The 13,678-nt window shown below is 53.4% G+C and overlaps 1 protein-coding gene across 20 annotated transcripts in view; it reads right to left on the bottom strand.

The window, feature by feature from the left end:
* The window catches only part of DENND1A (DENN domain containing 1A), a 501,269-nt gene that overhangs the window by 11,423 nt on the left and 476,168 nt on the right, over window positions 1-13,678 (bottom strand). For 18 of the 20 annotated variants that reach the window (XM_054509412.2, XM_064579581.1, XM_045883119.3 and 15 more), the window contains one exon: window positions 8,319-8,407. In XM_054509412.2, coding sequence (XP_054365387.1) covers window positions 8,319-8,407 — 89 coding nt within the window. Of the gene's footprint in view, window positions 1-3,004; window positions 6,196-8,318; window positions 8,408-13,678 lie in introns of those variants that run through there. The other 2 variants (XM_064579583.1, XM_064579584.1) reach the window with 1 other exon arrangement.

Here is a 13,678-nt window from a genome sequence, read left to right on the forward strand (position 1 = left end):
AGGCTCTTCCCTAGGCGGTCAAGGATGAATATAAGGTGGTTGCTGCCTTCGAAGACCTTCCCTCTGGCACAGCAAGTCCCCAATGGGGTGAGAAAAACCTGATCTCACACCCACCGGTCCCACAAGACCAGTTCACCTGACAGGAAGAACTCTCTCTCACTGGTGATCATGACTCATCACAGCAGTGACCCTCTCATTGTTTTAAAGTACAGACACACATACGACGGAGTGGAAAGATCCAATGTCCAGCAGGTTTGGTATCTGTCCTCTCTTCCTCCCTGAGAATGGTCCTAGCCATTAGCCCAGTCACACAGAAGATAGCTCCAGCGCAGTTCCAGAGGTTCCCCCCGTGGGTCTCGCACCAAGCTGGTTCCCCCAGAGACCACCCTGATTTGCTTCAGAGCCTGATCTATTGTTTTCACTGGTGTACGTGCTTGAGCCAGGTCTGGAGTCCTGGCCCTGTGCTACGGTGATGGAGAGGTGCCGCGACCGGGTCCCCGGATGGGTTCTCCCGGGGAGTTCTGATGTGCTGTGATAGGCCCAGAGGGCAGTGGCGGGGGTATACCTGGCTCCGGGGGCTCTTGGATGAGGCTCCACTCGGGAGGTGATGTGGGAGCTGGGCTTTCAATCATGCGTATGGAGGAGGCTGCGGGATGGCCTGGAGGTGTCCCTGGGAGGAGTGGGCACAAGGGGCTTGGGGTCCGGGTGGGAGATTCAAGAAAAGAGGCTGGCAGGGTTGGCAGGGACCAGGTGGTGAGGGTCTTGAACCCGCTTGAGGACCAAGGCGACATGAGAGGTTAGGGGGTGATGTGGGGGCTGGGGAGGCAGCAGGGGGCCTCACTGGCTTGGCCCCATCTCTCTCTCTCGGGTTGGCTGTGCCCTTTGCCTTTCCAATTCCATTAGTCCATCTGTTTGACTACTTATCAACCCGTACCTTCATTCATTCCTTCCTTCTTTCAAAAAATCACTAGTGTCAATTTCACATGTCCACACCCCTGCCCCAGTCCTTCCCAGGCTACCGGGTGTACATTCTCATAGGTAGAGAGGCCCGAACACAGCACACGGGCTTTACTCCACTGTCCCACTCTTCACGCTCATTGGTAGAGGGAAGATGGGGACACCTTAGGGGGGATGGGGACACTTTCTACACTTTTCCTATCCGGAAGAGAAATTGTGTAGACTGTGAAGAACTGCCCCTCCCCTCTACCCGAAGATGGCCTTTGCCTGCCATGAGCCCAAGTCTTTGGTGGGGACCATGGGAGCAGTGGTGGAGGGCAGGGTGTCTGGTGAGAGAGCAGTGGACGTGGGTGTGGGTGCACATTCTGGATCCAAGGCAGGTCATTCCACCTGTTAGAGCCTTGGTTCCTTCACGGCTGAACAGGCTAACACACCTGCACCAGGAAGACTTTTGGGGAGTGGGGGAAGTTAACCAAGGTGACATATATGAAGTGCCGGGCCTGAAACAGGCATGAGAAATGGTGGCGAGATGCCTGGAAGAGGGAGGGGCTCAGGTGAGGTGGCAAAGCTTTCAGAGGAGGCTGAAACCAGCAAGTCTGGGGCACTAACTCCTAACTGTCTTGACTGCCCCTGGGAGAGGTCCTTCCCTTCGACTATCAGGCAAAAGTGGCTGGGGACGAGGGAGACCTGTGTTTTCCTGGGCTGCTGCACATCCCTGGGGACTCCTTGGCAGTTCCTGCTTTTCCAATCTGGGCTCAGACTCCACGTCTGGCTCCTGGCGTGGCTTGGTCTCCAGGGCCCAGAACCCACTGTTGGCGAGGGGATGGGGGGCCTGAGTTGGGTCAGGGGCCGCTCACATTCCTAACCGGGTTTGGGACCTTCTGCTCTGGTGTTTGGACTCCTGGCTGCTCAGGGAGTGGGTCCTGGCAGGCTGCCAGTGGGTAGTACCTAGACAGCTGCCCCCACCCCTAGGGCCCAGGGCCCAGCTGGCATCTTGGAGACTGGCTCCTGGGGCTGATGGCAGTTTCTGGCTCTTAGACGGCCCCGGGCAGGAGAGGTGCTGGTAGCTCAGAGTCACATCCCAATCACGCCTGGCACATAATAGGTGCTCTTTACACATCTGTGGTTAACTGACACCCCTTCCCCATCTCCAGGGTGCTGGGCTATAAGCGGCAGTGATTCCCTTGTTTATTCATTCAGTAAACATCCCTGAGCAGAGGTCTGGGCTAGGCTCTGGTCCAGGAGCTGAAGCGTCAAAGCTGAAGGGCACATGGTGGCCCTGCCCCGGAGGAGCTCCCAGGCTCCTGGGGTGCACGTGTGCGCGCGCATGTGCGTGATGTAAAGCGACTACTACAACATGGAAGGTCAGCGCTGTGTCAGGGGAAGCCAGGCGACGGCGGGCACGGGGAGGGGAGGGCGCAGCTCACGGGGAGGCCACAGGGTGAGCATCAGACCGCTGACAGCGCTGCTGCAGGAGGGGAGATTGGTGTGCCCCGCCACCTCGGGATGCTAGTGCGGCTCCTAGGGGCAGTTTCCCAAATTGTGCTCTTTGGGATGTGAACAGACATTGTGTTGGAAAAAAGAGGGCAGAGTCTTGCTCAGGGTCTCTGGCTGGCAGCGGGCAGGAGGCTGATGCAGGTCTGTGGGGTGCCAGAGGTCCCCCCTTCCCCCCAGTGCACCAGCCCACCGGCCTGGCAGTGGTTCACCAACCACGCCCCTGGGGCAACTCTGGGCCTGGGGGGAGGGAGAGGGGCTCTACCCCGTGTGATCCACGGCCCGCACCACTGGGGCCGTGCTGAGCCCAGGTCCTGAGGACAGGGTGGCATTAGCTGCAGTGTTCCGAGACCTCGTCTGTGGGCAGAGCTCTCACTAAATGCTTCTGGCAGCTTCTTTTAATCTTCTGGGGCTTTGGGTGCCAGGGTCACGCGGTGCAAGTTGGATGATGAGACTCTGCCATCCCTAAGTGGAGTGGGCCGGCAGTTTGGAGCTCAGATGGTCTGTCTGTCCAGCCAGCGCAACCCGCAGGATTTCTCCTTGGTCAGAAGGATTTCTTTTTTTTTTTTTTTTTTAAAGATTTTATTTATTTATTTGGCAGAGAGAGACACAGCGAGAGAGGGAACACAAGCAGGGGGAGTGGGAGAGGGAGAAGCAGGCTTCCCGCCGAGCAGGGAGCCCGATGCGGGGCTCGATCCCAGGACCCTGGGATCATGACCTGAGCCGAAGGCAGACGCTTAACGACTGAGCCACCCAGGCGCCCCGGCCAGAAGGATTTCTAATGCACGTTCCTCTGTGTCCCCCAGACCCAGATTCGCAGGGAGTCCAGAGTTTTGGTGGGAGTGTAAAGTGGTACAATACTTTTAGCAAGTTACTTAGCAACATGGAAGAGAAATCTGCCTCTGGGACTGGGTGAGGGTACGGAGCAGTGACAACCTCTCAGGGTCTCAGCTACTTCTATAAAATCGAGCTAATGATACCTACTCCCTGAGACTTCTTGTGAGGATTCAAGGAAATGGTGTATGCAAAGTGCTTAGGCAGTTCTTGGCTAATGGTAGTTGTTCATCATTCCATTCCTTACGATGGTATCAAATGAGAAAAGCTTTAAGGACAAGGGTATTTATTCTGGCATTTCACGTTAGTGAACACCTAGAAAAATCTACAAATCCAATATGAGGGGTGTGGCGAGGCGGACCACGCATGCACACAAAGCGGGATCCTGCCACAGTTGTGAACAGCAGGAATTACAAGGACACGGGGCAAGGCCGCAAGTAGGAATATTGCAAGCAAGCTTCAGCTCTGCAAATTATCTATAGGACAAACCCCGGAGGGGAAGCTGCAGACATGCTAATAAGGAGTGAGGTTCGGAATGAACTGGTCTCTTTCCCCAAACTTCCGGATTATAAGGTTATTGGGTCATTTTTACAGACAAATGAAATTGTTTGTAAAGAGCAAATTTTGTACAAATCTGGCCAGCCAGGTGAGCCGGGAAATGGCTTGTGGGCCCTTGGTGCCTCAATCTGGACCACTTCTACTTAGTACAATGAAACTTCAAATAACCAGCCCGCAGCCAGTCTGGACTCCTGTGAGAGTGTTGTGGGGCTCACCTGTTGAAGGGGACACAGAGGTTTGCAGTCCCAAGTTCAGGCTCTGCAGCTGGTGACCCCTGGGTTGCGTCTCTGAGCTATCCTGACTGCCAGCCTCTTGGCCATTAAGGCTCAGAAGACAGCCCCACCCCTCGGGGCTATTAAGGTTAAACAAGGTGGAGGCTGTTTGACCACGTCCATCTGTACCCTCCGCGACTCTGAGAGGGATACTGCCCGGCCCCCGCTGGGGGGCACAAAGGACAGGCAGACCGGCGGAGAGGGGCGCCTGGGGACCAGCAGGTGACGCCCTGCCTTTGGCCTCCATCTGCATGCTGGGCATGATCCTGAGGGGTGGGCACAGCACTGCCTTCTAGAGTTTGCTGTCGGCTCCTGCTAAGTACCACATTCAATGGGAAATTCTCTTACACCTGGCAAGCCGATGGGAACAGAAGCTGGGGCCTGCCCACCACACCCACTGTGGCTGAAATGACCATTCATGGGTGGGAGACGGGAACCTCATCACGTCCCCTGCAGCCACCACTGTCCTCATCACTCAGCATAGGTTCGCAACAAAAAGACTGGATGGGACAGAAGGGGTAAGGCCTGTGTCAGACAGCTGATCCTACCAGTTTCTAGCCCTCAGACCCTGGACTAGTTCTATCAGAAAGTCTCCCTCTGAGCCTCAGTTTCCCTGTTAGATAGGAAAGCCACCACCTACCCTTCACAGTCTCACAGGATGTTCCGTCAGTGTTGCTTGTCTTTCCTTCCCCAGGGAGAAACACTCAGGCACCAGGGGACGCTGTTCCTTTGCCAGGAAGAGGACCGAACAGCTCCAGTTCCCGACTTCAAGGAACCAGAGAAGAAGGGCGGCGTGTGGGGCAAGTCATCTTAGGACACAGGACCCAGAACCGTCTCTCTAGGCAAAGCCAAACTGACAAGGGACCCCCGTGGGCAGCAGAGTGTAGCTGAGAGAATGAAATCAAGCAGCCATCTGGAGGCCTGGCCCTGCCACCTTCTAACCGGGTGACCCAGGAACATTCGTCACATATATTTGCTGAGCCCAAGTTCCCATTTGGTGGAAGGAGAAACAAACACCAGCCGAAGAGGGCCTAGAACATAAGAAGTGCTCAACCGTACTTGCTGTTGGGTGGCCTCCGACCCACAGCCCGCGCTGCCTGATCCCTCCTGGCCTTAGCTCTCACCCTAGGGAATCCTCAGGGCATTCCATTAGCCCGTCCTGAATAATAATGCAAGTAGCTAGTACTTCTTGAGGAGAAATAGTCACTGAATATTAATTAGCTAGTGTTAGCTGAAAAACAGAAGGAATGTTTCCCCCAGAAATCTTTCTGAAGTATTCTTCCAGTTGTCATCGGATGGCTTTAAGGGGTGAGGACACCCACCTTTGATTCGGAAAGGCCGTTTGACATACGAGAAATTTCGTTTCAGGAAAATGCAAGTCACCAAAGAGTCAGCTCGGGGATTCTCTTTAAAGGCCTCCTCTTAAAAATCCCAAATCGCTCACACCTGGTAGGTTTTTGAAGCTATCTGCTGAATGAATGGATGCATGAATGGACAGAGAGACATATCTGGAAAGGAAGAACTGGATCCGACGGAGGGGCCGGCCGCAGAGCTGGCAGCCGATGTTACTGGGCCTTGATGAATTCCAGACACTGAGCTGCTGTGGGAGGCCGTGGAGACTGTCTTATTGTTAATCAGCTCCATCTTGCTGCCCACAAAGTTAATTATTTAATGTGCTATTTGGAAGTGAGAGTTGAGGCGAGAAGTCGGGAGGACGGAACCCTTCCCTCCACTTCAAAGATCTTGCATCTCTCTCTGCTGGCCAAACCCTCTAAGTTGCCAATGTACTTTGATATTCCCGGCGGAGACAAAGATCTGTGAGTCCAGAAAATCCAGGCCAGATTGAAGGGCTAGGCACGGAGTCCATGTGCCCCACACGGAACCAGCCCGCAACAAAGGCCCACTAGGATCTGGCTCCTGCTGCCAGCTTGTCTTCTCATGTCTCCCAGCACAATGCTGACAGATTGGTGGAGCTAGTTTCTTTCCCCCCAGAACAATATTTTATGAGGAGTCTGTTTTATTAAAATATTTTCCGCTGGATGCTTCCTGTGTTTCAAGAACTTGGTCTTGCCAGCTGGAGCTGATGACAGTTGAGAAAAACACATCCGAGTGCTGTTGTGACATGGCATTTGGAAATGGAGGAGTACAATGGGGGTGCGGTGGGGGGGGGGGGAGGCAGCATGGGAAGAGATGCAGGAAAATACCCCAGTTGCACCAGAAATGTCACTGGTATTATGGGAGAACAGCGCCCCCCCCCCCCATTAAAAAATGTGAACAGAAACTCTTGGAATAATATTCCCAAATGTGCTTCTTGATCACCTGGAGGGCCGGAGCTGCTGTGAGCTCTGGCCAGAGAATCTCTCATTTGTTTCCGATCGCGGCCAGTTTGCCAACCCACTAAACTAGCTCCCATGGTCCCACTGGTTTGTTCCAACCCCAAATGTCTCATGAACAGGCATCTAAAAGAGGGCATATTGCGAAAAGAAAGAAAAGTAATATGGGCCCAGTTCTGCTAACACCCAGGAGGACGGGAGTACCAGACACTGGCTCTTTGGCATGTACTGAAGAGGCCTCCCCTATCACGGGGCTGGGAGAACAACGGCATAAATAAACGTAATTAGGAATTCCGACCTATAATCGGTGACCTGAACACAGCATGGGAACTGTTTTCCGGTAAAACGTGGAGTGTTGCTCGTCTGGCGTGTTCTTGGGCAATGCAAGGACACTCTGGGTTTGCACTTCAGTATCCACAGGCCCCACCCACACAGTGTCTAAAAGATTTAGCCCAGTTTTAAAGACATGGTTTTAAAGAAAAGTAATTTCATCCCTCCCTGAAGAGAAATCTTTAGGGTCTGAGGAACTCTGAAGCTATACGGCATTTTCTCCACAAGGGGGCAATCATAATCCATGCCAGTCGCGGCCAGGGACCTATTCCTTAATATTTCCACCGTCCTATTGTGCAGAGGCTAAGTTATGCCTACAACCAACTTCAGGAGTCCTCTCTTCCAAATTCTGCATAATCAAGCACCTTTCAAGATGTGTGCATGCAAACACACACACACACACACACACACACACTGTCTCCCACAGCTTTCTGGGCAGGGTGTAAGTTGGCCTAGGTAGGCTGGTTCTGTAACAACACAGTGGTCTCAAGTAGCACCAGACTGTAAACCAGAGAATCCTAGAAGAGCTGAAGTACACTGCAACCCGGGTTAGGCCCCAGCTTGACATTTCAGAATTGTTTCTTCCTTCTGGCTCCTTTCCTGGCTAGGGCCTGCTATTTCCCTTAGCTTCTTTCCCTGACAACTTTCCTGCAAGTAGAGCAGACAGGAGGAGCATCCTCTCCTCACCCAAGGGACTTCAGGGTCCCCGGGGCAACTGTTTCGGTTCCCCTAACAAACCCCAGACTGAGATGGTTTCATGTACTTTTTCAAAGAATCATAGGAAGCCAGTGTGTAGCTGCTGAGTTGTCTGGGCAGAGCCCCAGGGCTGTGGGCCTTGGGGACAAAGGGCAGCACTCCAGATGCTTCTGGACTGGGGGCTGTGTGCAGCTCTAAGCCTCACGCCACTCGGGCAGCTCCATCTCCAGGTGCCGCTTATCCACCTGCCTCGTTATTTACCTCCTCTATCCAGCATCTATCCTGCACATGACTCTGAGCCGGGCCCTGTGCTAGGTTCTGGGCAGAACACCCAGCACCAGCCCGCAGAGCTCTGGGCTTGAGGGGAGGTGAAAAGCCAAGCCCTAATAAAATGACTGCCGTGGCACAGGGGAGCAAAGGTACTGGTGGGGGTGGGGCGGTGGATAAGGACAGTTCTGGGTACAAATCTAAGCTCTAGGCCCGAGAGCACCCCAGGCTTAGGACAGGGGTTGCCCCTTGCTAAATAGATCGCCTCCTCGACCAGGTTCCTAGCTCTCCCCTGCTGACCCAAGCCTGGAACCTTCTTCTGAGCCTGTCTGAGTACACTTTGGGTGTCACCACTCAAAACCCAGCCCAGAGGCCTGGCTCCTCCTGCGGGCGTGACAACTGCTAGAAAAAGCCGACATGGAAGATGAAGCCCAGCTCCCCGACTGACCTCTTTGTTTAAACACCCGCTCAGGGCTCCAGAGAGGCTTCAAAGGCCAGGGCTGCAGCACGGACCCCACAAAGGCCTAGACCCCTGGGCTCTGGAAGACAGAGGGGAGGGGAGCAACGGGGTACTCACTGCTCAGGGCTGGAGATAGAAGTCCTCCGGCCTTCCACCGTGATGTTGCTCTTCGGTCTCTTCACGACGTGCGGACGGGGAGGGCGCACCTAAAACGGGCACAGGGGAAAGGCCCCAAGGAGTGAGTTGGAAAAGCCATATAAGAACGTTCTGCTGATCTAGATAAGCAGCCCCCAAATAAATGTTGAGGCATCTGCCTACTCAAATAGGAAAGGTTCTTCCAAAGAGCTTGGTTTCCTCGTCTGCGATAGGGGTCAGCTCCACCTGCCTCCTTGCAGGGCTGCCGTGGGAGTTCAACAAGACACTGTCCATACAGGACCCAGAAACACAGAGGCCCTCATTTATAAGTCCCCACTCGCCTTCTTCTAGAACCCTGAAACTGGTCTGGTAGAACAAAAAGGTTTCACTTGGATTTTATGTCTAGGGTACATGTACTTATTTCATTCTTTTTACAACTGAATCATAGGATGCTTATTTTCCTCTCTGAGTAGGAGGGGGGAATAAAGCAAATGATAGCATTACAGAGTGCCAATAAAAATCCTCTTTCTGTTCCCCAGGCCATCTCTGGGCAGTCCTCCTGAGCAGGGCTCAGTCTGGACACCGCATGCCCCACGGAGCTCCTGCATTCATGAGGACCCAGCTTGAGACTGGGCAGTGGGTGTGTTTCACAGTGAAGTACACAGTTTCCTAATCCATAGCTGGCCTGCAGCAACAAGATGGGGTTTTTGTAGGTGCCCTTGGAAGGATCCTCATCTGGTCCAGTCAACATTACATGGCTTTAAATTTGGCTCCATCATCTCTGAGCATTTCCAATGCTAGCGAGAGATGCACTGGAGAGAGCTACACCAAGAAAGTCTGTCTATGACTTTTGTTGCCAATAAAAATTCTCGGACATCCCAGTGCAGGGGGTTTGCTCCCACTCTGCAGATGAGGGGCCAAGGTAGATGAAACGCCACAATCGCTGAAGTTCTCAGATAAGACAGGGAAGGAGAACACACACACACTCCGTTCACTGCCTGCCCTCTTCCCTGAGCCCCCTGGGTCCCCCAGCAATTTGTGGGCGACACAGCATAATGGCTGGAGAACACAGATTACAGAAGTTGGCTGCATGAAAGACAAGTCTTTGCAGAGTCTCATCAAGCTCTCAGGTCTCTGCATGTCTGATCTAACCGAAGTTTTTCTTGTGGAGTGGCCAGTCTGATCTCAGCCTTGTTTGGCAAATCAGAGATGTGGTAACCACCAAATGCATTCCACCAAACTTGGGGTCTTCTTCCACGGGGTTCCTCTGAACGAAGATCCACGGGGATCTGGCACACGGGGGCTTCTCTGTGACCTTACCAATAACAACAAGGAGACGGGGATGGGGCATCTCTGAATGAGAAGACGCCATCTAAGATGACCTGACCCTTGCCTAGCATCCTGCTCAGTGGTGCCTGGGGTGCTGGTGGTCACCCAGCAAGACTTTTAGGAACAAATGGATGCGGCTGCTTGGAATCTAAGAAGTGCACAAGAATGTTGCTATTCGTATCAGTGTCGTTAGAACAGGGCCTGCTACAACGCAGACATCCAGTCATCGCTGCTGAATGAATGGATGGCTAGATCCCCCACCCATTCAAACTCTGGCCCGCTTTCCCTGACCACAGCCAGACTCCTCTCCCTCTTGCTGCTCAACAGGATCACCGCATTGGAATGCTCCCCCCAGACTTCTCACCCCAAAGGTGGATGTGGGGTGTGCAGTGTGGGGTGACGGAGCCATTCTGCCCTGCCCCGGAGGTCCCCGGGTGGGGGTTTCAGGAAAGGTCAGATATGAAGGCCTGCCAGCCGGTCCTTGCACACAGCCGCTCCTCGCTACCATAAAGGCGGGTGAGGAATGTGAACTTGTGGCTGAAATGGGGGGATTAAGTTTGTGGCAACTTCAACTGAACTTGCAACGTGGTGAAACATGGGGAAAAAGAACAACAGAGCTAATTAGACGAGCTGAGCTGTCAGAGTGCCGCCGAATGGCTCAGAGCCAACAAACAAAAGGAATGGGTTGGCAATCAGCAGGATCGATGGAGAAGACTGCTTCATTAGGGATGATAAAACAGACAGAGCAGGGAGAAGGGGGTGGGGGAGGGGAGCAGGGAGGCAGTGAGGCGGGGGAGAGAGAGGAAGGCACAACAGACCCAGACAGTCAGTCACCTGCACAGCTCAGACCCACCCAGAGTCACACACACCTGACTGGTGGGGACAAAGCCAGACACACAATTACACTCCCAGCCAGCCGTCCAGAGACATGCACAGAGGCCTCGAGGCGCCGACATTCACCCTGTCTCACAACTACACGTTCACAGAAGCACGTACGGGAGCTGAAGGTGCATGCACGAAGCACACACATACACACGGACAAAATGGTTTAATGAAGCCTGAACCACAAGACGGCGCCGACAACTGGCCGGTCCTATTTCAGCGATCACATCCGTCTTTCGGGGGTGCTGGGGAGGGGGGAAGAAACCGCACGCACACACAACACACACAACGGTGACTGGCCCCGCTGGTGCTGGGATCCCGGCAGCACCAGGGGAGAAAATGCTAAACAGGGATTTTGAGCTCTGTTCAAGGGGGACTTGTGGGTAAAGTTGGGAAACCAGCCAATTCCCCACTGGATTTAAAACCTGAGAAATCTAAGTCGGCAGGGTTAAATGTGTATTGAATACAAAAGCACCGAGTACATTTGATTTTAATGGTGAGCAAGAAATAATAAATACAGAGCTTATAAAGCGCTTCCCATGCAGCCGACCACAACCTGCCTCTCCCCTGCATGCCCCAACCCACTCCCCTTGGTCCACCAGACACTGGCAAAGCTTTCTTCTGCTCTTTCCTTTTTCTTCTCTTTAAAAAGAAAATCTAAATCCTCTGGTAACATCTGAACTCCAGCCACAGGTGCCAGGCTACAAAGCTCCTTCCAGAAAGGCTGAATGGCCAGCCCCCACGCTCCTGCCACCCTGGGCCAATGGCCCCACTCCTGCCCAGACAGGAGTCTGGCCAAACAGACTCCGCCCTGTTTGTGGCTAAGTACCCGATAAAGCCCTGCTGGGGGCCAGAAGCTCCTGACATGAGTGCGGGGCAGGCCATTCTCTTCAAGGCCCTTGAGGGGTTCCATACCCCACGTCTCCCAGGTTCACCCCTAGTGGATAGTGGTGCCCGCTGGAAAGGCTTACATGAGTGCACGCAGAGTGAACGGGCTGGGGCACAGGGTACTGCTGGGCCCAGAAAGCACAAGCCTTCCAAGACTCCCAGTTTAGTTCCACAGTGACCCTGCTTGGCAGAAGGCATTTGGGGTGACAGAAGTGGGGTATACGTGCCCACTTCATGCCAGGGACTATGCTAGGCACCATACACACGTGACTTCACTACTCTTACCAGGCAGGTGCTGCTAAACCCATTTTACAGATGATGAAACTAAGACTCAGAAATTAAATGTCTTGCCCAAAGTCATACAGCCAGGAATTGCCAATCTGTGATTCAAATCAGGGCAGGCCTCTCGGACTTCCAAGCCCAGAAGTGGTTCCGCTAGGTACCCTACCTCGTTAGTGTACCATAACCCGGGGCTGGTACAGCCCCAAGTACCAGGCTAGTTGCCTCCTGTGCCGGCGCAGGGCTGTTCTCGGGCTACGCGTGCCTTCTCAAGTACTGAGCTGCCAGTGGGTGTGCCTGGGCCTCCCCCAGTCTGCACAACTCCCCACACAGGTGAGACAGCATGGAGTCCATGGGAGCGGTCTCCAATACCTGTCCTGCCCCAGATCATGCTTTGCAAGAGAGTCCCTGCCTGCCTTGGGTCCTAGGTCTCTGCAGGAAATTCTGACAGCAACCCTCTGGATGGCTGGCTTAGGGGGAAGCAGGCCTGGGCTGCAAGGCCAGCCTGGCCTCTTACCTCTGTAATCTTGGCTGCAAGCTGGGGAAACAGCCTCTGCCTCGTCTGGGCTGGTGTAGGGATATATGAGACCATAATGATACAGTGCCTGGCACAGTCTTAGGCGCAGAAAAAGTCCCCAGTAAATAAATGTTAATTCTCTTCACCTCTGTATCCTTGCGAAGCCCCAACAGTGCCCTAGAGATTCCGTAAAAAGCCAAACTGGCTGTCACTAATTATTATTTTTATTATTATTTTTTAAAAAGCCAAAGTTTTTTAAAATTATTATTTTTAAAGATTTTATTTTGAGAGAGAGAGAGAGAGAGAGCATGTGCATGCATGCATGAGTGGGGGAGGGGCAGAGGGAGAGAGAGAATCTCAAGCAAACTCCCCATGGAGCATGGAGCCAGATGTGGGGCTCGATCTCATCACCCTGAGATCATGACCTGAGCTGAAATCAAGAGTCGGACGCTTAACCGACTGAGCCACCCAGGCGCCCTACCCCACCCTTTAAAAATTTTATTTATTTTGAGAGAGAAATTATTTTCTTTAGAGAGAGGGAGGGAGGGAGGGAATGGGGAAGGGCAGAAGGAGAGGGAGAGAGAGAATCTAAAGCAGGCTCCATGCCCAGCACGGAGCCTTACACGGGGCTCAATCTCACAACCCTGAGGTGATGACCAGAGCCGAAATCAAGAGTTGGACGCTTAACCAACTGAGCCACCCAGGCGCCCGACTGCCCCAGTATTTTATACTACGATGGACTCCATGGAAATGCAGATGGAGAGTCCCAGGAGCTCGGTATGCGGGAAAGACCACAGGCTCTCGAGTCCGGTGAACCTATCTGCACTTGAGGGACTTGGGTTAAATTACCAAGCATCAGTTTTCTCATCTCTAAAATGGGTGGAGCTGATGCCTACTTCATAGTATTACTGTGAGGCTCAGCTGGGATAACTTGCTTACTATAAAAAATCCTGGGCAAATGACAGTCACTAAGAAACCGAGTCATTCCTTAGAAGTTGTAAGGCTTAAAAACCCATCAAGCAGAGTAAGAACCACTGCTGTGGGCCAGACACCGAGCTCTAGAACGGTCATCTCTGTTCACTCTGTCAAAGCCTCTGTGGATGAGGGCACGTTAGGGAGAGGGAAGACATGTCCAGGGGAGAGAGAGGCGAGGCTCAGAGCTTCAGTACTTGCCCACACAGCCTGGGTCCCGAGCTTAGCTGTGCCTACCCCCCAAACCGTCATGCTAATGCCTCGTCCTGAAGCTCCCACTAAATCACACGTGGTTGGACCCAGAAGGGGCTTCCTGTCCCGCAAAGCAGCTTCTTTTTGCTGTTTGTGTGCCTTCCTTCCAATGACAGTGAGCCGAAACATTCCTGCCGGCCCCTCTGTAGCCACGCTGATCAGGTTTGGGCTAATCGTGGTTTGACTGGGTTCAGGAGGGATCCATCACACGTAGCTGGAACTG

The sequence above is a fragment of the Mirounga angustirostris genome, unplaced genomic scaffold (assembly GCF_029215605.1).
Source record: "Mirounga angustirostris isolate CCGP_5_RB_7025 unplaced genomic scaffold, mMirAng1.0.hap1 SCAF_15, whole genome shotgun sequence".
In the NCBI taxonomy this organism is placed as follows: Eukaryota; Metazoa; Chordata; class Mammalia; order Carnivora; family Phocidae; genus Mirounga; species Mirounga angustirostris.